At 36.9% G+C, this 25,650-nt stretch overlaps 1 protein-coding gene across 11 annotated transcripts in view; it reads right to left on the bottom strand.

The window, feature by feature from the left end:
- Positions 1–25,650, bottom strand: part of Asph (aspartate beta-hydroxylase) — a 201,147-nt gene that overhangs the window by 117,159 nt on the left and 58,338 nt on the right. For 8 of the 11 annotated variants that reach the window (XM_074068605.1, XM_074068606.1, XM_074068608.1 and 5 more), the window contains 10 exons: positions 23,590–23,682; positions 21,084–21,158; positions 16,935–17,060; positions 14,436–14,468; positions 13,428–13,472; positions 12,902–12,958; positions 12,451–12,483; positions 7,609–7,647; positions 6,879–6,911; positions 2,234–2,278 (listed from right to left, as the gene is read on the bottom strand). In XM_074068605.1, coding sequence (XP_073924706.1) covers positions 2,234–2,278; positions 6,879–6,911; positions 7,609–7,647; positions 12,451–12,483; positions 12,902–12,958; positions 13,428–13,472; positions 14,436–14,468; positions 16,935–17,060; positions 21,084–21,158; positions 23,590–23,682 — 579 coding nt within the window. The remainder of the gene's footprint in view (positions 1–2,233; positions 2,279–6,878; positions 6,912–7,608; positions 7,648–12,450; positions 12,484–12,901; positions 12,959–13,427; positions 13,473–14,435; positions 14,469–16,934; positions 17,061–21,083; positions 21,159–23,589; positions 23,683–25,650) is intronic. The other 3 variants (XM_074068610.1, XM_074068613.1, XM_074068609.1) reach the window with 2 other exon arrangements.

The following is a 25,650-nucleotide window of genomic DNA, read 5'->3' as shown; positions in this document are numbered from 1 at the left end:
ACTGTAATGTAAAGATTGAGAGTTATAAGAAATAAGCAAGCCAAGAGCAATGTTGCTGACTCTCAGACTTAACATTCTCTTTTGGCAAGGTCAAATTACAACTACACCTTGGGTCAAATTTTTAGGAGGCCAAGTTACAGGTCACAACTTCTTGATAAGGTCTCTCAGAATTTAGATTTTCTTGATCCACTCCATGGATCAGGCTAATTAATCTCTAAACAATAACCATGCCCACCATTTACTAGAAACTCACTATGTGTCACAAGCTATGCAAATCATCAATTTGACTGTGGTTGTTAAGTATCTCATCTTACAAAACACCTTATTTCATCATGCTGGTAACCATTCAGCATTTTATATTTACAATACAAAGAAATTTTGGGGGTCTGCTTATTAGACATGAGATAAAAGCACAGAGATTTATGGGAAGAGAATATTATTTCTCATACTTTCACAACAATTAGATCAATATTAAAACATATGGATTGTAACTTGAAAAATACTGATGTGGTAGAAACTCATTTCTAGAATGCTTAATGTTTTTAAAAGAGTGAAGTAGTAATCAAAATGCTACTTCTATAACATGCTCTGTCAGGCAAAGGTACTCTGTTAAGTACCATTCAACAACAAAAAAAGAGTAACCCCCCAAAAGCAGATGTAAGTACCAATTTTCCTCGCTAGGTCCATCTTTTCTAAATACAAAATATACACTGTTTCATAGTAATCATGTAAATTTCTCCATAGATTTCTCCCCATTCATATTGTAATACCAAAATTTCAGGCCTCCTAATCAAGTATTTGTTTCTGCATACTTATGTATATACATGGTAAGATAATTATCAAAACCTAAAGCATCTCATTCATTAAGTAAACAAAGCACAATTACTAGTAATAGTCTTTGGTTATTTTATTCTGCGGTTATTTTTTATCTGAAAATTTAGTATTTCATTTTGGCAGATACAGTTATTTATACCAGTATCAATAATGGTAGAGTACATCATTGCTACAAAATTCACATTAAGCGTAATGTCAAAAATAAGTAAAAATTGAATCAACAAATATGTCAAAAAAAAAAAAAGAAATAGAATAGAAACAAGAAGAAATATACTTTGGGAAGAGGTAGGATATAAAAAATCCTCTCTTGCTAGAATATTCTTTCCCACTATGAGAAAAGGAGGTTACATGCCAGTTTCTGATCACAGGTTTAGTTTATGTCATCTCTGAAATGCAGCTGAAAGTACAGGCCTTATGGAAAGGTTGTTCTCATTCTCTAATTCACTGATAACAAAAGGGCACAGGTGGGAGGAGAAAGGGACACAGAGAAAAGTAGAGAAATGGGTTTCATGTGATGGGCTGAAAGGAAAGACCACAGGGACTGACAAGCCCTAGGAAGCCTGGATTGTCAAAGGGCCTTAATGATGTTCTCAAGAAGGCAAGGACTGGGAAGAAAGAGGAACAATGTCATGCTGTTAGACTGACTTTCATTACTGCAGCAGCTCTGAGTTCCAACATCTATATCAAATATCCTGACAACAAAATGGAGAAAAGCAAACCACAAAACCCTAACTTACACTGCTGTCACCATCTGTAATGGCAAAATCATATGGCACTTTGACTAACACTCCTCAAACTCAAGCACAACACATAGCCTAGAGTGAATCAATGTGTGCTTCCATTACTTTGGCTCAACAGATCAAAACAGAATTATTTTTTAAATTCAGGTACTTTAAAACCTTTTCTCTCAGAATTTTTTCTCTATTTTTTTTCTTTACTCATTTATTCATATGTGCATACATTGTTTGGACCATATCTCTTCCCTGCCTCCCACTCTCTCCCTCTCCCCTCCATCTACCTCCCTTCCAGGCACAATCTGTTCTGCCCTTTTCTACAATTTTGTTGAAGAGAAGACATAAGCAATAATAAGAAAGACATAGCATTTTTGCTAGTTGAGATAAGGATAGTTATACAGAGAGATTCCTAGCATTGCTTTCATGTACAAGTGTATTACAACTCGAATTGATTCATCTCTACCTGACCTTTTCACTACTTCCTGGTCACCTTCCCATATTGACCTCTGCTGTTTTAAGCTTACTATATTAGCTCTTCTGCAGTGGACACAGCAGACATTTTCAAATTTTGGGTTTACCCTTCATAGATTGTATAAAGCTAATGTTAACATCACAGCATTTTAAAATTAAACAAAAAGGAAAGTACAACTAATGAAATATCATACCTGGCAGTACTTCTTGCTGTTCTTCCACAGGTGGCACACTTACTTCTAAAATAAAAAATGAGGTCACAACCATCACACACTACTGATCCGAGTTTAAATTATAGTTTGCAGTATTTAAGTTATGGTTATTATTTTTACAGACTTTAAAAAAATGTAATTGTGATTATCATAAAAACATTAGATTTTTACACCATCACAACAAAGAAAAGAGTTAGCTCAAGTAAGCAAAATGTATACTTCGCAACCATTCTACACAACAGATTTTATAACTAAAAATTCTGTTGCCTGGCTCAAGAGATAGAGATTGAAACCTAGGTTTCAACAATTTTGCATCATACAAGAGAGCTAAGGAAAGACACTTAAAACATCTTGGTTGTTTTTTGCTTTTGGGTGCAGGGGATAGAACCCAGGGTGGTCTTGTGCCTGCTAATAAGTACATGTTCTACCACTGAGCTGAGTCACATCCCAGCACCAAATATTGAAAAGATTTTGCTTCAATGCCCTATTTTTAACATTAAACAACACAAAGAAATTAATGAAATTGAGTATTAAATCAAATACTATCCTTAATTAAGTTCTTTTTAAAAAGTAATCTTCAAATGAAATCTTATCATTCGCAGGTAAATGGATGGAACTGGAGAACATCATTCTGAGTGAGGCTAGCCTGGCCCCAAAGACCAAAAATCGGTTCTCCCTCATATGTGGATATTAGATCAAAGGTAAACACAACAAGGGGATTGGACTTTGATCACATGATAAAGAAAGAGCACACTAGGGAGGTATGAGGATAAGTAAGACACCCAAAAAACTAGATAGCATTTGTTGCCCTCAATGCAGAGAAACTAATGCAGATACTTTAAAGTGACAGAGGCCAATAGGAGAAGGGGACCAGGAACTAGAAAAAGGTTAGTTCAAGAAGAATTAATTTAGAATGTAACACATATGTACAGGAAAGCAATGCGAGTAAACTCCCTGTATAGCTATCCTTATCTCAACTAGCAAAAACCCTTGGTCCTTCCTATTATTGCTCATACTCTCCAACAAAATTAGAGATAAGGGCAAAATAGTTTCTGCCTGATAGCGAGTGGGTGGGGGGGAAAGGGAGGGGGTGGGGGGAAGGGGTTAGAAATGACCCAAGCATTGTATATACATATGAATAAAAGAAAAAAAAAGTAATTTTCATAACCTTTTTTTGGGGGGGGGGTGCTGGGAATTGAACCCAGGGCTTGTGCAATCACATATGCTTTACCACTGAGCTACATGTCCAACCCCCAAGATGTAGATGTGAACTTTTCAGATATGAATATATTCAAACCTAACAACCCACTTAAAATAACCTTCACCTAAAGATAAAACTGCATCAGCTTTCTTTTTGCCCCTTAAGAACTACTACTGGCTTTGGTGAAAGGTTTTGTTTGTTTGTTTGTTTTCAATAGAATTTTCTAAAGTTCAAAATGTTTATACAGCTATTTTAATCATTTTTATTCTTACCAAAATTTGCTTCTATTTATAAAAATGATGTATGCTCAAAATAGAATCTTGGAACTATTATATAGAAAAGGAAACAAAAAATAATCACACTGCTCATATGTTAATCACTTCCTTTGTTATTTTCATCACTGAAATTACAGTAAGAAAGTGTTGCTATTCCAAGTTAAATTTTCATCTAGTTTTATTCTGGGAAAAATATATTCAAACACATCTGAAATTTTTCTTGGTACATGATTTATTTTGGCATATGATTTAAAACATAAAATAGCTAATTACTTGTATCAACAGAATTTGAAAGAGTTACCTATTTTATTTATGCAGCTTACTTTTTCTTATCCCAGGATTTTTTGAACCCACTTCATTGAGTATGGCTTCCACTTTCACCAATTACACCAATGGCTTCTGGGAAGACAACCAAAAATCTCCATATTGCAATGGAGACTTCCTAATTCTGACATCTTGGGTTACCAGGTAGCATGAAACATATTCCCTCTTTTTCTTCTGACATACCCTTCCCCACTGATTTTCATCCTGACTCACTGTTTGGTCATCTTCTACCCAACCTCACAACGTTGGCATTCCTTAGAGCTTAGTCCTGCAGCAGCTTTTCTGCTCTTTCCACACTTGACCTCCAAAATGATAACAACTTTCATGGATTTAATAACATTTTTGTGATAACGGCTTCCAAATATTCATATCCATCTCAGATCTTGCCCAATTAGTTTAGACTGGCATATCAACTTCCTACTTGTACCTCCACTTGAATGTCCCACATAACTTTTAAGGTTAAATTGTGGCGTCTCTGACCTTCTCCCTAAAGCAGATTCTTCTATATTCCAGTATTCTTTTTCTCAATAAAGGGCCACATCATCCAACAGTTAAACCAAACCAGATGTCCCCTTTATTCCTCCTCTTCACTTCATAACATCATAAAAATCCATTTAACTTAATTATAAAATGTAGCTCAGGTTCAACACTCTCCCTTTCATTCCATAGCCATGATCTTACTCTAGGCTACCATTATCAATTTCCTGGATTAGTATAAGGTAATTTCCTAACAGGGAGGTCCCCTCATCCATTCTTACTCCATACAAGTTATTCTCTAGCTAGGTAAGAATGGAAGTTGTTCTTCAAAGTGTAAACCGACTATGCTATACCTTGCTTAAGTATTTCCATAAATTTTCATTGTACCTGGAATATAATTCAAATTCCTTAGTAGGTTTTGTAAGGTTTCAGGGTAATCTGTCTCTGTTTTTTTTTTTTTTAATTGCTTAAGTCAAATTGAGTTTTGTTTTCTATTCTCTGAAAGTAAAAGCTATCTTATTGACACAGCTGGAAAATAACAGAAGGGTTTAAGCACAGGACTGATAGACTGAGATGTGGTATTACATAGATCATCCTGGTGGCACACAAAATATGGATTTGAAAGGGTAAGTACAGAGTCAAGAAGACCAGCTACAAGGCTACTGCTTAATCTAGGAAGATGGGCTGAACCAGACAACCAGTACATGAGCTACACAGAAAGGAATGGACTAGAGAATATTAAAGGAGTCCACTAACAGGTCTTGGGATTAGCTATCGAGACAGAGGGAGAAAAGGAGTCAACAATGGCTCCCATGTTTCTGGTTTGGGAATCCAAGTATGCACTGATGCCACCAGCTTGGCAAGAGAGGCTGGGGAAGAGGTGGCCAGCGGGTGTGTGAAGATTATCAGTCCACTCAGATACTGCCAGAACCTAACACAGCAGCCACAAGTAAGCTGCAAGTGCACAGCACAGAGCCACACTGTCCAATAGAAGGGATTCCCTTAGCAGTCTCTCAGCTTCTCAAAATGCTTGAAAAATTTAGGAAACATCTGTATTTCTAATTCAAAAAAAGGCATCAAATATGATGATGTTAGTTCTATTTTAAAAAACGTATGTGGGAGAAGTTAGATGAAGTTGTTCCTGGTTACTTGGGATTTCCATTTTCTGATTCTCACTGAACCAACATATTCTCAGCAATATTCTTCAGAACATTAATATTCCTTATACAGAATTGAGTAATAGGAGGTAGGAGAAAATCTCAATGCAACCAATCCCTGGTTCCTGAATATGACTCCTTCCCACACACACTGAACCCACAAGCATGGGCAGACATGTCCCCCACAGCTCAGTATTCCTTCCACATGTATACCAATTCCTTCCCCGTTTACACCAATTACACCATGATCACGTCTGCCAAACCAAGCTCAAAAGCAGTAACATTTAGCTGGTGCTGTAGCTCAGTGGTAGAGTGCTAGTCCAGCATGAGGAAAGCACTGTTTTTGATTCCCATTATAGAAAAAAATTCTAAGAGTAACTCTATGAGCAAGCTTCTGTTTCATATTCCCTGTGGCAGCCTTCTGTAGTAAAAGCATATGTGTCCGCACAGTCAACTTCAGGGCCCAGCGATGGAGCACCAGCTCAGCCACTTACACCCATGGACCCAGAGGACAACCTGACTTCACTGGACCTCACTGTAGTTTCAGCTCCTTACTTGTAAAATAAGCACAAAGATCTTTACCCTGTGTCTTCCACAGTGTCTGCTGTGAGGAGCAACTGAAACAAGCTATCTGAAGGAACTGTATAAGCTGTTCCACACTATCCAAATCTAAGTTGTATCAAAGTGCCATTATTTAATATAGTCTATGCAGCTACTTTTACTTTTCAGAAGGCATCCTTTCACTTCCAAAAACCAAACCAACCCCAAAAATTGTTTTTCTTTTCTCCCACATTGAATAACAACAAAAAAGATCCAATTTTCAACTGTGCCCAGAGCTGTGGCCCTCTGCCCACAGCTAACCCTTTCTCACCAAACCACCTTCTCTTAAATGGTCACTTACTTCTAATTCAGGGCAACCCTCTGCACCCTGATCCATTATTTTCACAGTGTCTTCTTTTTATCAACATTACTGTACTTTTCCTGAGGTTTAAATTACTTTATTTATCATCTGTTTGGCTACTAGAATGCCAGCCCCAATGAAAAAAGGAATTTTTGTCTATCTCATTCACCCTTGTACTCCTAGTGCCTGAACACTGTATAGACAGATGACAGGAAGTGCTCAAGCAATACTTGCTGAATGAATTAACATCTCTAGTACTACATTTAAAATTATTTCTATAAAATTTACTTACCTTCTGAAACTATATTTGAATTTTCCACATTATCTAAAAAAAAATAATCATACATTAGATTAATTCACCTCTAGTCATATCTCTAAAGTAACTAATATCTACTTGGATATCTACATTTTGCTTTTCTTAGACTGAGTTTTCTTACAGAGACTCATGAGTTTTTATCATAGAATATTAACTTTGATTTCTAAATTATATTCTGAAATTTAATTAAATAATTTAGTATTATCCCTGATGACAAAATTTGCACCATAAATATGGAATAAATATGTAGCTGGCCCTCTGTGTACACTGGCTCTGCACCTGGGAATTCAAGCAAGGACTGAAAATATTCAGACCAAAAATAACTGTGTTCGCACTGAACATACACAGATATTTTCTCTTGTCATCATTCACTACACAATACAACTATTGGCATAGCGATTACATTGCATTAGGACTGAAAGTAATCTAGACATGATTTAAAGTACACAGGAGGATATGCATAAGTTACATGGAAACACTATACTAGTTTATATAAGAGACTTCAGTGTCCCCGTATTTTGATATCTGTGGGACATCCTAGAATCAATCCCACTGCAGACACAGAAGGAAACTGCACTGACAGCTTTCTTAGTGGCTTGAAAATACCTTGCATTTTTTTAATCTACTCTTGGTTCCATAAGTTATAAATTTAAAAAAAAAAATGGGGGAAGCGATCTACATCCCCTCTCTAACAGAAAAAACTCACCTGAAATTTCTATCCCCTCACTTTCTGAAGGTTCATATACTGTAAAATAAAGAAATAAAAAGTTCTTTAGTGCTGTATACCTTTTGTTATAACAAACCTAGACAACATATTCTAAGGGTCTGCTCTTGTGTTACTTATAAATATTAGAACCTCAAGGCTTAGTTACAGAAATGCAAATTATGGAACAGGCCAGGGAAGAGATTGGTCAACTGGAGCGCAGGTCTAAATTCAAATTCCAGGTCAACTACTGGTTAGTCATGGGGGATGGTAATTTCACAGGTTCCCTTTCCATACAACGGGGAAAATACAAACTCCTCCCACAATCACTTGTTAGCAGGATTCAATAATATGTTTATACCTCAGTATCACGGAATTTTCCATTTTTAGTGTTCTTCATGTCTGTGGTAGAGGTCTGGTGCCAAAGCTCTTCCCTGCTAGTCACACTGGATTCCAGTTTTACCAGGATGATTCCCTACTTAACCTCTGAAGTAGCCTAGGGGCAAACGCCCTTGCCTTGGCCTCTTAGAAGGGGTTGGCTGGCAGATTCTTAATTCACCATGGTAACCAGAGTCCACCACCATCCCCGCTGTCACTTACTGACATAGAGCTTGGAGCTTCTCTGCTCTGGTGCAAAGAAGTCTAGTCTGCAAGCAACCCTGTCCTATGCCTAGCATCTGGCATCTTTCTCAGTCAACCTGATCTTCCAAAATGCCTCCAATTTTCTGGTATACTAAAAGCAAGCTCTCTTATTTTCCCAGAATGGTCAGAAAATTATTATTTTATTCATTTAATGAAGAACAGTTTGAGTATTTACTATCTTCTGTTTTTACATGATACATTAGGCTTGGAGGTGAGCTTTAAGTTGTAGGTAGAGTGTCTGCCTAGCAAGCGCGAAGCCCTGAGTTTAAAACCCAATACCAACAGGAAAAAAAATTTAAACCACATTCAAATGTCCTTTTATTGCAATTCAATTATTTGAAAACAAACTAATCTAATTATCTACTATAATTATCACACTCTAACCAAACTAACTAATATTCTCTTATATAGCCCTTCAAATTACTGTATTTCATCTCATAGGCTTTAGGCACCTACAACATACAAAGGCTTGAGAGTTACTGATGCTTTGGGTTAAGTCAAAAAGGACAATTAAAGCACACTGAAATTACTCATATACATTCAAACTACACAGGTCCCTTATATTATTGGTATTGTAGGAACAGATCCCCAGAACCAAAAAAAAAAAAGAAAAACAATGAAGAGAAACAAGAGAATCTTAGAACTCATATCATATACAGGTTATTCAAAATTATTGGTATACAGTCTATCCTAGCACAGGATAGACTTTCTCAACATGCTGCATTAAATTACCAGCAAGAGAGAGTAGTATAAGATTTACACCTAATCAACTCTGTCCAAATCATTCCCTCTTCTAGCATTCTCAGAAGGATTCCATCCATGAAAATACACAATAACTTCAGGCCCATTTGAAGGGCATACTTCTTGATTCACTCTGAACTCCTTTAAGACCACTGTCTCTTAGGTGTTGTCTTTCAAGCCAAGAATATCTGTTGCTTATGAGACATCTCAATTTTGCCTGCCATTCCTTCTATGCAGATAACAATGCCCAGTCCAGACTGCTCTCTGCCTATAGGGAAAGCCATGTCTGGTCTCCTGGAAGAGCCAGGTTGAGCAATTACTATCATTTTGCCATTATTCTTGGTATTGGGATACAATCATATGTTCTGTTGGTGGGCATTTAGAAGAAGAAGGGGCAGGGAATGTGTACTCTGTCACCTCATGTTTAATTACATGCATACTTCATAGTACTCAAAGCCAACCCCTTCTTGGGCCTGCTTCCCTTTACTTTTCTTCCTCCATTTCACAATCTGATTTCTTCAGAGTCATTTATATTTGATGTTTCCTATCCTAACTTCCTCTCCTCAACCCACTCCCATCTGTCTTCTGGCCCTGAAGGCTTGTACTAAGAGGGCAGTGAACACCTCATTAAATGTGATGGACACTTTCCAGCACTGCTGTGTTGGATCACTTAACAACAGGCCTTCTCTCCAAACTCTCCCTATGGACTTTAGTGAGACCAAATTCTGTTTAGTCTTTCACTTCTCTTTATCAGTCTTCTTTATCACTTCATCCTTTTCTTAGTAGGTGTTACATGTAGATTTTATTCAAAGTCTAGCCACAGAATTATCTCTCAATCCCTGGATTCTCTCTCCTTAAGGCACATGACACTTTGGCTCCAATGAACATGTAGACAGGGATGATTCCCACACTCACAGCCAGGAGTAGACTTCTCTTCTCAGAGCCAAACACCATTATATGGGAATCTCAAAAAATCCTCACTATATGTATGGAACTGGACTCGGGAGCTCCAGACCTGGTTTCTGTCTTCCAGTATCTCCTATCTTAGAGAAAAAGCACCAAGAGCCATCAAGCCAGGAGTTGGGGGGTGGAGGGGGGTGCTCCTGGCACCTTGCTCTCTCTCTCCTCAGCAATATCCACACATCAAGCCCTGCCAATTTGACCTTGTAGAGATTTCTCAGTTTTGTCTACTCCCTACCTTCACTACCATCACTCTGGCTCCATTCCATCTATCCAGTGAAACAGATAGGTCCCGTGGTCACCCATGAGGCCACTAGACCACATACATGCTCTCATTGCTTGTGGTACATGGCTCTCAGTAACATAAAATACCACCAAATATGCTGTGCCCTTCATGGAACTCCTCTCCTTTGGCTCCTTATTTGGCAGAGATGTGACATGAGGACAGATTAGCAGTTTCCCTTCTCCCCATATCTATTGTTTCTCACAAGTTATATATGAGATATATCCAACCTGTTCAAAATGCACATCTGATTTTGCAGGGCCTGCAGAGTGCTCTATTGTGAAGTCCTAGGCTTTGCCTATTGGCATCCCCTGGATCCAGGCCACCTCAACAGTCTCATTTCTCACTCACATATCACCTCAAAGATTTCACACCACTGTCCAACCATATTTCTCCTCACCTTGTCAACTGCTCTCAATGAACCAGGTAAGGTCTCTTTATTATAAGCCCTTAAAGCATACTATACTGGTTCTTGACAGCACTGATAACTATAACTGAAAGCTATCTTGAAATTATTGATTAGTTTACCTCCTGAGAAAATATAAAGACCATGAGAGAACAAACCATGTGTGTCCTTAACTACAGCTACTCAGTGTCCTCTGTTTTGGATGCAAGACACTAAATAGGTAGCATATGAGTAAATAAACCAGCTAGATAGCAAGACACTTCTAGTCCCCAGGTTTGTCCAATGTAGGCTTCATGTGGAAAGCTAGAGAGTTTAATATAGGGCATACTGTATGTCCCACTGAAATAAGGTTTTGTTTCTCCTCCTTACAGTTTCACTTATAGGCCAATTACTTGTTTCTTCTAGTCTGGTTCTTGAATAGCACAGAGAATAGTTCTCTGTTCTATTAAACCTATTGTGTTTGAAAAAGTTTCTGTTCTATAACAAGGCCTAGATCATGATGATCTCCTTACAGCTTAATGTTTCTTCATTAACATTTTAAATCACAATTATTGTGATAGTGTGCTTATGAACATTTATTTTTTCAACATCCTTTTTACCATGTTACCTAATTTTATACTTCTTACAAGTTTGATTTTTAAGTTCCTCTACATCTAGTCTGTAAATTGTATTCCAAACAAGTTCTTTCTAACATATTTTAAAACCATGATTGGCAGAAATGAGAAAAGTATCTCAAATTCTATTCTACATACAAACTTTAAGTTCTAAATTCTTACTTTCACCTTCAAATTCAAGAATGAAAATTTAAATGCAATCTCAGTGGTAAACTTCTTTAACTTCTTATAAAAAATATTGCACCTAAGGACAGTGTAGGATTCTACTAATGGTATCATTCCTACCTCACTAGAAACAATGGATGATGATAAGTAGGGTCCCAAATCTTAAATACATACTTAAGGAATCAGCATATTATGTCTATACACAGCTATTTCTAATTTTTTCAGTGGCAGTTCATCAGTTATGAAACTCTAAACCACTTGAAAGTAAGGATCCTATATTGGAATTTCAAACCCTAAAACCATCTAGAACACAGAAAGTCCTCTGTATTCAATTTAAGCACTGCCAATTTTTCCATCTTTCTTGCTTTACACACTAAGTTACACTCAATTAACCTCTCTTTTGAGAGTCATTTTTGAAGATACTGAATTAAAAGATTCATGACTGGCTCTATTTTCTAGTCATATAATCTTAGCCAAATTATTAACTTTCCCCAAACAATATTTCTCTCTTCTAGAGAGCAGAGAAAAATATAATCTACTTCATGGAACATAAGAAAAAAGCAGTTACAATTGCTTAAATCTGAATCACATGCTGCCCATGCCACAAATGTGCCAGAACTGTTTTCTGGATGCTGTCATTGAGCCTAGATTCCAATTCTTCTTGACCTTCCCCAGCATGGAACATCTGTCACCTTTAAGAGTAGCATGAACTTGCAGGAGCAATTAAAGGAGTCAGACTCTGGCTAAAAGAGTTGCTTATACATATTTTAGCCAAAAGAGAGATGACTATAAAATAATGAGATCAGAAATTTGTTAACTGTAATTTACAAAAAGCTTAAGAAATAATTTAGGCAATGAAAGAACCACTTGAATAGTTAAATAATCTTCCCAAGTTAATTCTTTGAAAATAACAATTCATTTCGATGTTTTAAAGTTATGTTATGATATTTATAGGTGAAAACATAATTCTCTATATTTTATAGTCAAACCATGGATATATTTTAAAATAAATAGGCTAAGAAATGTTTCCAAACCTGGCTCAGTATCTTCTTGGTATGTTATACCATCTGCAAAAAGAAAATTAAAACAAAATAAATATTAAACAAGTCATTGAAGGTGTTTAGCTACAAAGAAACAAAGAAATCCCCTTAAAACTTAAACACAGATTTCTATTCATTGAAACATTAATGTCTGCCCAGTCAGTAATAAATACCTCTCCCTAAAAAGAAAGAAAAGGGCACATAAATTATTTTCATAAAAATTTTTCAGAATTTAGCCTTAGTTTTTAACAACCTGTTTTGTTATGGGGGCATGGTTGATAGGTGAGGTGAAACACAGGTAGCTACTGATACTATTTCAATAGACTAATTTTGTTACAAGACCAAAAGTCTTGCTAAAAAAAAAAAAATCACCATGCAAATATAGTACTGCAATTGAAGAACCTTAAGTAACATTCAAAACCTAATGAAAATGTTCATCTAATACCTGTATCCTGGTATAATCTGTCATCATCTACTACTGATTCTACTGGTTCACTGTGTTCTAAAAAGAAAAAAAAAACATATTACCAGAAACCATTCTAAACAATTCACAGATTAAGTCTAATCTATACAATTCTATAAGGCAGACACTATTCCTATCATTTAATAAAATTTAAGTTGAGCAAAATTGCACAATTTTCAGTTACAGAGATGGGAAAGAACAGAACCAGGATTTGTACCCAGCCTGCTGTTACCATACCATACTGTCTATTCAATTTCCAGCATCCTACCAACAAAGACCAACATCCCAATCATGGTTTGAAAAAAGCATCTGCTTTTCCTCTCATTTCTCCATGTAATATTAAACTATATTTGGAAATTTCTATAAATATCTGGGGAATCAAAAATGTTTAAAGGTATTATGAAGAGATCTCTGTATGGAAACAGTGGGAACCATTTACCCTGGCTAAAATGACCTTGGTCACTGCCTCAAACAGAAATACCTATGAGTAATTTTTGTATTCTCAAACCTGGGTTTTCCTGGTCATACATCATCTCTTCCATGTCCTGAGGAACTGCAAATTAGGAAATAATTAGGAAATTAAATGCATGTCTCAAATAAGGATTATACATGATATTCAAAGCTGAAAAAGCACAATTCCTGGTAATGACAGAAATGTAAAATCAAATCACAAAGATGGTCAACGTATTCACTCATAGAATCAACAGGTATGAACTGTGCAGAAGCCAGAAATATGAAGATGAATAAACTAGTCCTTGACATCAATGGGTTTATAATCTAACCATAAAACAGTACAGCTATATTTTCATTTAGCATATGCAGATTAATTCATCAGCAAATAGAGAAACAAAGAGAGGCAGAAGCCAAACAGTAGTGGAGGTGAGACTTCCTCCTCCCCATTCAGAAGCATCCGCTGCAGGTAAACTTGCGTGAGAGATACTCTGCCTAGCCCCCCCATACCTGGACTCAATGCCCAAGTACGCTACGTGGAGTTTCTTGCAGACTGTGACACAGCTCTAGTGTGTATCCATATGTAGTGCTGAAGCCATATAGATCTTAAACACCAGTCAACAATAAATACCATGTGGTGCTCAAGCTCAGAAAGAGGTATCTGTTCTTACACTAGAGGTAAAACAAGCCAACAATGCATGCTTACTGAAAAAGGATGTGTCTATATCCAGAGTGGGCATGTCTTCTGGGGACATGTGACGTGATAAAATACAATGCAACCCTTCATTGATTTTGTAATTAAAGGCTATAAAACTTGCAATTCTACTATATCTTTTGACAAAGTAATCTAATTTCCAGAGATTTAAACTCAGGAAATAGACTTTAATATAAAAACTGCATTCACACATATACATAGTTACAAAATATGTAAGATTATTAGCTATATCCTATATGTAATATATTTAATTTTGAAATATGAATAGATAATATTTTATGCATGTTATGCTTTATTAAAGAAAAAGATTCATTATAAATAAGAAAGAATAATATTAATTTAAAATCTCACCTGTCTCTTCCACATGGTAATCATCTTCAGCTTCTAAAAAAAAAAAAATTAGACTGACAGTACTACTTTCATAAAATGGTATGAAAGTGTATACTGTATATGTCTATTCTGAGTAATGCTTTTCATTGACCTTATTCTAAAGCCAAATAACTATTAAAATAATAAAATAAAGCATAGAAATATCAGTAGTGTCTAACACTTGATCTATCACAGAACTACACCCTGAAATGTCTTCACATATTCACTTATTTGATGCACAAAACTACACAACTCTGACAAAACCATAACCTGTGTTTAAAGACAGAAGGCAGTTGTATAGAGTGATAGTGACAAAGGCTGGATCTAGGAAAGGTGCTAATTTCTATTCCACTTCACATTCCACCGTGGTGTTAAATTTTCTAGCCCATCCTACCATTTTCTAGAGAAAAAATACATCATCTACAGATGGAAACACAAAGGAAGAATGGAGCAGACATTATATGTTAGCAGAGTGAAACAGTGATTGTATGGATAACTTAACCCTCATCCCTCAGCAAGTATTGTCACCCCATGATCCTTGCCATACTTGTAACCTTTCTCATGTTTCTGAGTATTTGAGTGTCTTAACTAAAATTTGTTGTAAAAGCAGCACCAAGATAAAAAATTCTGAGCAAATGTCAATCTTGTCAAGGCATCTTGGCCAAAGACAGGAGGAAGAAAGAGACAGATGAAAATGTAAAAGTCATTATCAGTATTCCTAGTGAGAAATTAGAAACATTTTCCCACTGAAACCATGACATAAATGATTACTAAATGTCTAAGGCTTTACAAAGAAGAACGAAATTTTGTCATTTGCAGGTAAATGTATGGAACTGGAGAACATCATCTTGAGTGAAGTTAGCCCGGCTCAGAAGGCCAAAAGCCACATGTACTCTCTCTCTCATATGTGGGATACAGACCTAATACACATACAGCAATATTATGAAAACCTGGTCACACTAAGGGGAGGTCATATAAGAGAGGGGTGGAGTAAAAAGGAAACTGAGAAGATGAATATGGTTGATACATTCTCTATACAACAAATACAGAATTCTTAAACCAGCTGAAACCAGCTGAAAAGGACTAAGATAGAATGAAGAAAAATAGAGGAGATGAAACAATTGGGGTTACAGAACATATATACATGGAAATATCATAAGGAAATTCCCTGTGTAGCTACTTTATCTCAAAATATGTCATTTTTTTTCTTTTTTCTCTACAAAATAGGGGAACAGGAAGGCAGACTAGGTCCTGCCCAGGGTGGGAGTGGGGTGGTTGGTACCAGAGGGAGGGGGGAGGTTGCAGGGAAAGGGGGTAAGAGAGTGAATAGTGAATATGATGCATACTGTGTACAGATGTATGTAAATGCAAACATAATACCTGTTGAAACTATTTCAGGAATGGGGGAGGTAAGATAAAGAAGAGCAGGGGAAGTGGTGGGGAGGGTGAATCCAAGTATGATATATTTGATATGTTGCAAGAACTTTTCTAAATGCCACAATGTACTCCCCACCCAGCAAAACAATAAAAAAAGGGGGGGGGGAAGGTCTAAGGCTTTAAAGCTAGTCTACAGCCACCCCATTTTCAATGTATAATGCAGGTGAAACTACATATTCAAAAGCACTTTGTGTTTGCATTTTTCCTGAAAAACATATGCATTGTTTAAAATTCTGTAGGTTGGTATGACAGTAAGCCATCCCTTGCACCACTATTTCTATGGGAAAGGGCATTGTTTCCTCTAAACAACATGTATGGACACGAGCTTTTGGAAATATAGTCACATAAATTATGAAGTATCTGCTTCTAAAGTAGCTTCCCAATATATTAAGTCTGGGAAGGAGTAGACAAACTCTACTTCTTTATGACGCTTATGTTTTAAAAAAGCTCTTGCAGCTGTTTACCAGGTTTATTTTACAGGATTTTGTAAATAAAAGGTTTACAGAAACCCAGCATGATTACCCAGTTAGGTATCGTCAGTGGCTGCTTCTGTGCTGCAGTAACAGAGGTGAGCACTGTGATAGATACTTCACAACATCTAAGACACTTACTACCTAGCTGCTTACAGAAAAAGTCTGTCACTATCTAGTACAGAAGTTATGGATTGCGCTTAACCCGCTGGTGTTATAAAGCAAGCGTCAGAAGGGCCAGTGACAGATGATCAAGTGAAGTAGTTCATCCGTTGCTTGAATTTCATGTAACAAAACACTTCAGAGAATACCGTAAAAGTAGCTTGCTGAGGTATTTAACTTACTATTAAGAAATTTATGGATTAAGTATTCTGAGTTTCCCTTATCTTTGAATCAAAATCACCATATCTATTTTACATAACATTTAATTGAAGCTTTGACGTAAAAAAATTTAGATAAAATTTATATATAAATGTAGAAAATATTAATTTTAAAAGGGTTTAAAAAGACCCAGTAATTAAAATGATATACTATCTATTGTACTTTATCCTGAAACTAAATAAATGTGGTCTACCTTCATGAAATGTTCCAGCTTCCAGGGTCTCGAACCTGTCGTCTATATCAGTTGCTGTAAGGAGGGAGCCATCCTCCTCTTGTGGATCTTCTGTGGCAACATCTGCTTCTTGTTGCAGGTCTTCTCCTATGACAAGGACGATCAACAGTGACACAAGGAGGGCCCATCAGTGACAGACAACTCAGACACAGAGGCCCTCCTCTGGGCCTTCACAGATACTACTCTCTACTCTTCTCATGCTGGCCCAAGTCTACTCTGCTTAAGGGTGGGGACAGGCGTCCTCTCATTAGAATATGAGCTTGCAGAGGACAGGTACATCATGTTTTGTTCACAATGTATACCTAGTACCTAGGACCTATGCATAGTAGGTACTCAATAAATACTTGAATAAATGAACTCATAATTATTAATATACATGCTTCTTCCATGACCTCTGAGTCAGAGAAAAGGTCACATCAAGACCTTTTTCTAAGAATTGGCACAAAATTCATGTAATGACTTCTCAACTGTAATGCAAAGAATAGCTAGCCACCTACCTAAATCATATGCTGGGCCGTGGATGTACCTGTATTACACTCAGCATCTATTTAGCCTTTAGTTGAGTGCCCTTTCTCTTGTTTGATAAACTTTTATGGCAGACTGAGCAGTTCTGCTTTTGTGAGGATGTTGGACATGCTGTATTATTCCACTTCAATATGGCTAACTATCTTCATGCCCTCAAACTATCCCCATAATAACCTAACATGGCTCTCAGCAGAGTACATCCTGTAAATAACATCCTCAGGAACTTGAATGAGCTGGACTAGGCTGTGCAGCACAGTGATTATGAGTGTTGAGGCAAGAAAGCCTGGCTCTGCGGTAGACTATGGGCACATTACTTACTCTGCAGTTGAGATTTTTCCTTCCATCAAATGGGAGTAATAAATATCCACTCAGCATTGTTGTGAGGATGATAACACTTAAAAAAATGCCTGGCCCACAGTAAGTATTTATATGTTACTGTTATTAATCACTATAGTAATAACACTATTTCTGACTCTGTTGAATTTTCCACCAAAACTGTAGGAAGCCCTATTTATTTACTCTGCCTCTTAGTGTGGCATGGTGATGCTCTCAGATGTTAGTTATGTAGATATTATTTACAATAGTCTCTTCCTACTCTTTATCTGTGGGCTTTTTATTCTGTGCAGTTTCAGTTACCCACAATTAACCACAGAATAAAATTATTGAATACAAAATTCAATAAATGAAGAATTCATAAGTTTTATACCACGAGCTCTTACAAGTAGTGTGAAGACATTTTGGGCCATCCCTCCCCATCTCACCTGGGACATCAGTCACCCTTTTGTCCAGGGTGACATATGCTACCCACTCACTAGTCACTCAGCAGCTCTCTTAGTTATCAGACTGACCATCCACAAAGTACAAGAGTAGAGAGGCTGGCAATTCAGGTATGACAAAGAACCCATCAAGTACTTCCTTTAAGTGGAAAGTTGAAAGTTCTCAACTCAAGAAAATTCGTATGCTGAGGTAGGTAAGGTCTACAGTAAGACCAAATTTTCAAGGAATTGGGAAAGAAATTTGTGCTACTTTTGTTGTCACACCTCCAATTGCAAAAGTTACAGCCATGGAGCATGATAAAGTATATATGTATAGGGAAAACATATTATATACATATACATGGGAGACATACTATCTGTGGTTTTGGGTATCAAGCGAGATTCTTAGAACATACCCCCAGGAAAGGCAGGGACACTACTTTCCATCTTACCATCACAGTCTGCTATATTGTTTCTCATTTCAGATTATCTGCTACTTAGCAAACCAACCACCAAGTGTAATTCTTATTTGAATTTTATTACTCTTTCTCTTTCTTCACATTCCTCTTTTCTTGTTCTCCTTTCATTCTGAGAACATTTTATGATTTGTACATTGGTAAGATTATCGGGCAGCCACTGCTGTTCAATGGAAGTGTCCCTATTTTCAGTAGGACTATCAACTAAACATTGCTTCATATTTTTGAGGAAAACCACATCCTAAGGGTTTCTTAGACCCAAAGCATTACCAGGCTCTTTGTGCTGAGGAAGGTACTGCTGCTGTCCTATTTGGAAAGATGAGGAACTGAGACTCTTTGCTAAAGCAGCAAAGCTAGTAAATGGCAGGTGCATGGCGTGTATCCAGTAATGAAATGCATAGCGATGGAGGCAGGGAAGCCACACTGAGTCTGAGATGAGACAATAGGGTAGAGTAGGAAGTACATCCCAGCAGTCAGTATAACAAACACTAAGTCCTGGAGTCAGGGATAGGCTTGGCAATGACAAGAAAAAGAAAGAAAGCCAGTTGGACTAGAGGGACTTGCTGAAGGATTAGATTCAAGTGAAGGGGAAAGAGAGAAACCAAGGAGAATTCCTGAGTTTTTGGCTTAGGCAACTACAGGAGTCCTCAAGGCCATTAACAAAAAGTCTAAGAGCAATATGGGGTGGGGGTGGGGAGGAGCTGTGAGACCTGGGAGCTGAGAGGAAGCAAGCATATTGGGCTAGGCACATTTGAAGTCAGCCACCCACAGGACATCCACATGGTGAAGTCCAGTGAGCAGCTAGGTAAGGCTGGAGTCTAGATGAATTGTCAGAGCTATAGTTATACACAAAGCAGTCACAGCATAAAAATAATACTTAAAGCCATGGGCCTTCGATGTCATCACCTAAGGAGAAAGTCTCCATAAAGAAAGCAAGAAGGCAACTGAGGAAGGGAACTCGGCACTAGCCTGAAGTCTTTCCTCTTCTCGTTAGTTGCCCATCTCCACTGCCCTGAGTACTGGCTATATACCTTTCCACTTCTCTCCATCCCCACGTTTGCCAAAATTGAATTTGAGCAACCATCTTGACTCACTAGATTGCCAGTTCAATCTCCGTCTCTTCCCCCAGCTATACACAGGCACCTTCCCACCCATTTTTCAGGCTGCAGGCAGAATGCACAACACTCCTAAATACCAACAACAGCTTTCATTCCTCTTTGAATCAAGCATCTTTTCCTCTCCTCATTCTCCACCTATGCACACCATGTACCAGCCATTCCAAACTACTTTCACTCTCTGGGTTTCCACACACTGTTCCTTCTGCTGATAACACCCGACAGGTGAGTACTGTGACAGTGAGATGACATTTCCTGCAGGAAGCCTCTCCTGAGCCCAAGTCTGGTAAGCCCCAGAATACCTGTGTTCACCATGATAATTCCTACTGAAATCAGTATTTCGACAGCATCTTTCTTGAGTTGGGTTAAAGAACAAGAGCTGTAGGAAGGGGAAGCCTGCACATGCTCATGTGGGTGGATGTATATCAAATGAAATGGCTTTTCCAGCTGCAAACAACCAGCAATAAAAGGACATAGGCTGGTATACCCCTAACAGCCATCAGCAAAATCCTTTTTTGAATGGTAGGGAATTGTTTTTATAGCACAAAGTTTATTGAAGGCTTCCCCTGGGTCACACCAATAGTAGTATCAGGGTAACACAGTGTCCTGCCCCTCACAACCCCTCTGTGAGTTCCATTTTGGGGTCATGCTCTCTGCTTTTATCAAGGGATGTCTTACACGCTTGTTGCTGACAATCATTTAATACCCTTTATAGAGAACTCCATATGAGAACTGTTTTAGATCTAAGTGCTGGAAGAATGCTTTATATTTTCTAAGAACACAGCATGTTTTTGTCTTCTCTGGCAGTATGATCTAAATAATTAAAAGTTTCTCCTTTGTTTGCTTTGGTGACCAGTCAAGCTTGAAGTAAAATCTGAGGGCTGAGGACAGCCCCTGGATGAGCCACCACAGCTCACTGGCTTGTGTCCTCTCTCTACTATGACCTCCCATCTTTTCTTGATGGATGAGTGGTCCTGAGTTGTTTGTCCTCATTTATTCCCACCATTTTTTGTTGTTCTTAAACATGTTCAATAAGTTCATTCCTAGTTTTGTGGCATATAATAAAGTATGTCTGGTGTTAGTTCAAAAATAATCCTTGTTCCCTATTAACCTGGAATAAAAAAAATTGTAAAAACAACCTAAACACCCAACATTTAAAATTTTAAAATAATATCCAAATAATTTTATGCAAATATTATTTTAGTAACTCATGACAAAACAGTAGATTTTAATTCATACCATGTTCTGTGTGTACCGTTTCATAGAGAAGGGACTCAATCTGTTCTTTTATTTCATCTTCGATATTCAGGGGCTCTAAAATAATGACAAAACATCACCAAGCAGAATACACTCAAGCATTAATATGGAACAAGGGAACATTAAAACTCAAAATATGGCATTCCTGTTTATATGTAAGAATAAGTATATCTGGCTAAGTAACTATGTATCTTTTTCAAGTCAGTTTGCCATGTTGTTCTGTATGTTGACAAAAATGATAGGTATTAAAATTGGTTTTGTTTTGGCCACTGATACGTTAAAGGACTTTCAATAAGATTTTGAAAGAAAGAAAACTAACGCAGGTACAAATTTTTCTTTTAATAAAAGCCTTACTAACAGCAAAAGACTTCAGTTTCTAGTTAATGAAATTCACACTGATGACTAAATAAAGTGAGGACAAAGTTTTCATACAGGGAAGCACTGTAAAATAAAGATTAAAATATGGAAGACAAAAAATGCAACACCACAACAAATTAGAAGCTATTAATTACACTGACAGTTACCAATTTTCTAGCAAATAATCTATGTGAATAAAATGTAGAGCTATACTTCATCTTGATACCATAAATGCTGCATATGAAATAATGCTGCTATCAGTTCTGATGAAAAGGTAATCTTCACTGGTGAAGATGAGTAAATTAATTGAACTTCAAGCAGGAAAAAGTTTAAGTACAGTCTCTCATAGGTGAATCACTTACAAAAATCATTTCTAAAGCATACTATGTATCTTTATTATAGATCCAGCTTCCACAAACTATCTTTTTATATATACTGGTACAACTATAGAAGAGTCTCCAATCTCTACTCTACCCTCATCATCTCCCACAGTGCTTATGACAGCTTCCTCACTGGACGCCCTATTTCACTACTGCTAAGGACACTGATGCCAAAGTGAATGTAGTATAAGTTTCTAGCAGTAGAGAGTGGTGCACTCTCTTTTATTTAACCTTTCCATGACTTCCTTTTCCCCCAAAGTGAAAATCTAAGCTTCATGAAACAGAGTATGAGTTACAGAAATGGACCATCACACATTTTTCCAGAATTATCTGCTGCCAGCACTGGTTTTGAATTTGGTCAGTACATCATGCCATTTGATCTTTCCATGCTCTGTCAATGTTCTTCCTTTCCCTTGGAAAGGATTAGCAGAGGCAGAAGTCAGACTGCAATGCATTAAAAAAAAAATGAATGGAAAATAAAGTGAAAAGGCAACTGTAGAGTCTTCTTTCAAACATCTAGCTATTGCCATGAAGAAAGGAATTAGATTGTAGAGAGGAATTTGCCACCTAAGGGATTAAAGGCTTTATTTTTTGTACTATTATGAGAGTTATGTAACCACAGAGTCAGAGATGAAACGGACACTAAAGACTCAGAAAGAGAAAACTGGAGATGGTAATATTTATGTCATAAATATGTGAATATAAAAAGCTGAGTAGGAGCTAAAAATAAATCAGTGGGTTGTGTGACAGTATCAATTATTTGCAAAGAATATTATTCAAAAACAGGTAGAGTGTCAATTATTTGCAAAGAATATTATTCAAAAACAGGTAGAGTGAGAAGCACACAGGACATTTCGGAAGAAGTACTAGCTTTATAAGTAAAAATTTTAAATTAAAAATCCAGTAGAAAGTAAAATGTGAGGTGCTAAATTCAAACACACATTTAAATTATAAAACTTTTCAAAAAGCACTCCTGATTTTGAAGCCATGACACAGGAATGAGAGGAAGACAACAAATTCTCCAAGAATTATGAATTGAATGAATAATAAAACTTAGAGCAGCATAGTGATCTTAAAAGGAATGAACATTAGCACTCATTAGTTTGGACCTGCAGTGTCATACCTAATAGTCCCAACAGGTGGCATGGTAAAACCAACTTTCCTAAGAACTACTGCATAAATAAAAATGTCAGAAAATGGTACTTTATAATATCAATGATAGAAATGGATTAAAATATTGAGCTAATCATTAAAATATCTCCGAGTTTCTTGGGTAACTATAGGTAAAGTGATCTACGAATCTACATAGATATAGATAAGTTTCACGGAAGATTCCAAGGAGGTCTGGGAAGCTTTTGGTGTAAGATAGGAGACTCCTATCTTACATACTCCTATGAAAGTATGGGAAAACAATTAGATTTGCTTTATTAAATCATTTGGCAAATGATGACAATACCAGTGTTGTCTATTTTTACTTTAAATGCAAAATGGCACAATACTGCTTGAATTGGAATTGAGAAACAGCATTTGGTTCCTGCTGTTCGTAACCCTACAATTTTGGGTAATGAAATTACAACATCCCTGTGTAAATTTTTAGTAGAAAAAATAAGTTTATTGTAAACTTTCAGAAAAGAACAGTAGCTCCTTATTATATAAACCAGGAGAAACGCTGTGGGTTAAATAAGATTCTGTAAGCTGCAAAGATACCTGTTAGAACAGGTACATTCTGCAGAAACTTGGAAGACACTTACCTGTCTCCACAGGAGCCTGCTCCTCCAGCTCACCGTGTGGCTCAGCCTCTGCTGGTGGCAATGCTGGCTCTGAAGCAGATCTTTCTTTAAGTCCTGCATTTTTTTATTCACAAAGTTAACTTAAGCTTTTTAACCTCTTTGACATATTAAACTAGGAGAAATAATACTCTCAAAAACATTTAATAACTGGTGCTGTTGATAATTTCCAAGTACATGCTAAAAAATTACACTAAGAAATAGTTTGTTACTTAACTTCAAGTGGGCCTTTAATAGCTCCATGTTTAAGTTACTCTTTCATTTAAAAAATAAAACAAAAAAGTCATTCATGAATCCTTAAAACCATATACTCACATCTGACTTGCCGAAAGAAGTGCAGTGTGAGTCTGAGCAACTTCTGTGTTTTATAAGTGACTAATGACTTCCCAAGTCTAGAGGTCAGATCCAGCAAAGGGACAATTAAGATGGACTTAAACATTCTGTTATTTGTATGTACTCCTTATTTTATGTACATATTATTTTTGAAAAACTACAAATATTTAAAATAAGAAATCATGCCTATTTACATAATTTTCCCAAGGTTATACCTGAAAATAATCACATTATTCTATAAGAGCTAAAAGGATATGAAAAAAGTCCTTAAAAAAAAAGAATTCCTCATAAAAATAAGGCATGAGTTAATTAATATGAAAACTGATTTTAAAGTAAACAAACGTTAGGTTAGTTCTTTGATATTTTCTATGTGGAACATCAAAATATATTGTCACCTAAATAAAACTATTTAGAAAACTAATCTGGGTACAGGAGCCTGGCTCTGTTTACTGAATTCTAGGCTTCTGTCCACCTGAGAACCTTATCAAGCGTTGTTTTAGGAGTTCCATGTGTGGCAAGGTCTGTAGTGAAAAGGTGCTGAGAGGTGGTCTTCTAACTTTAAGTATCTTTGTACATTTATTAGTGAACACATTTATTAGAATCTGGAAAATTTTCATTTTAACATCTTTTATTCTTTTTTATACTTTGTATATACTTTTTTCCTATCATTCTCTTTTCTTCTGTATTGCTTTCATTTTTTTCTCAATGGCAAAAGCACACAGTTAGGTTCCTCTTTTAGAAGAACACTACAGACAACACTACACCCACACAAAATCTAACATTAGTAACACAAACAATGACACATACAGCTGTGTTCTATATTAAGTACAAATTTAAATATAAAATAGAACCCTGCCAAGTGCAGTGGCTCAAATCTGTAATCCAAGCTACTCAGGAGGAAGACACCAGGAGGATTATGGTTCAAGGACAGCCTAGGCAAAAAGTTAGTGAGACTCCATCTCAACCAGTAAAAGCTGGGTATGGTAGCATATGCCCATGGTCTCAGCTGTGCAGGAGACAAAGGTAAGAGGGTCACAGTCTAGGCCAGCCCAGGCATAAACTCAAAACCATATTCAGAAAAATAACTAAAGCAAAAAGTGCTAGGGATGTGGTTCAAGGGATAGAGTTCCCACCTAGCAACCATGAGGCCCTGAACTCAAACCCAGTACTGCCAAAAATTATAATATATACTCCTAGACCATGGCACAAAATGCCATGGTCTTCATGGTGGTTCAGTTTCTGGGAGTCATGTGTTGGGAATGATCTCTTAAAATTCTAACTTAAATACAGGGCTCAAAAATGCTCTGCCCTTTCCCACTTAAATAATCCATCATTATATCCCTCAACTGGAGTTTATCTTTGCATCCCTCAGCCTTTCAGCTAATACCTGCTAACTGCAACACAAACACTTGCTGAAGGATTGGAAATAACCCGTGACGTCCACTCTGCAAGTCTAAAGGCTGAAGACGTTCACTGCAGAGCCAGCTCCTTACCTCCCTGCAGTGGCTAAGGTTGTTGAATAGGAAAAGGGATGAACATGAATGCTGCTATTGCTATTTACCAGAGATTCATTTCTCTGCCCCAGTACCCATCATTTCAGTTCATGGCCCTTGTCTGTCTAAGACAGCTCCAGTTTATGTTTATGTCCTGGGATCAGTATCTCACTCTCGAAAGTTTGGATGAAAAATTAGT

The sequence above is a fragment of the Castor canadensis genome, chromosome 3 (assembly GCF_047511655.1).
Source record: "Castor canadensis chromosome 3, mCasCan1.hap1v2, whole genome shotgun sequence".
Taxonomy (NCBI): Eukaryota; Metazoa; Chordata; class Mammalia; order Rodentia; family Castoridae; genus Castor; species Castor canadensis.
The sequence above is the reverse complement of the archived record's forward strand: the minus strand, read 5'-3'. Positions and strand labels throughout refer to the sequence as shown.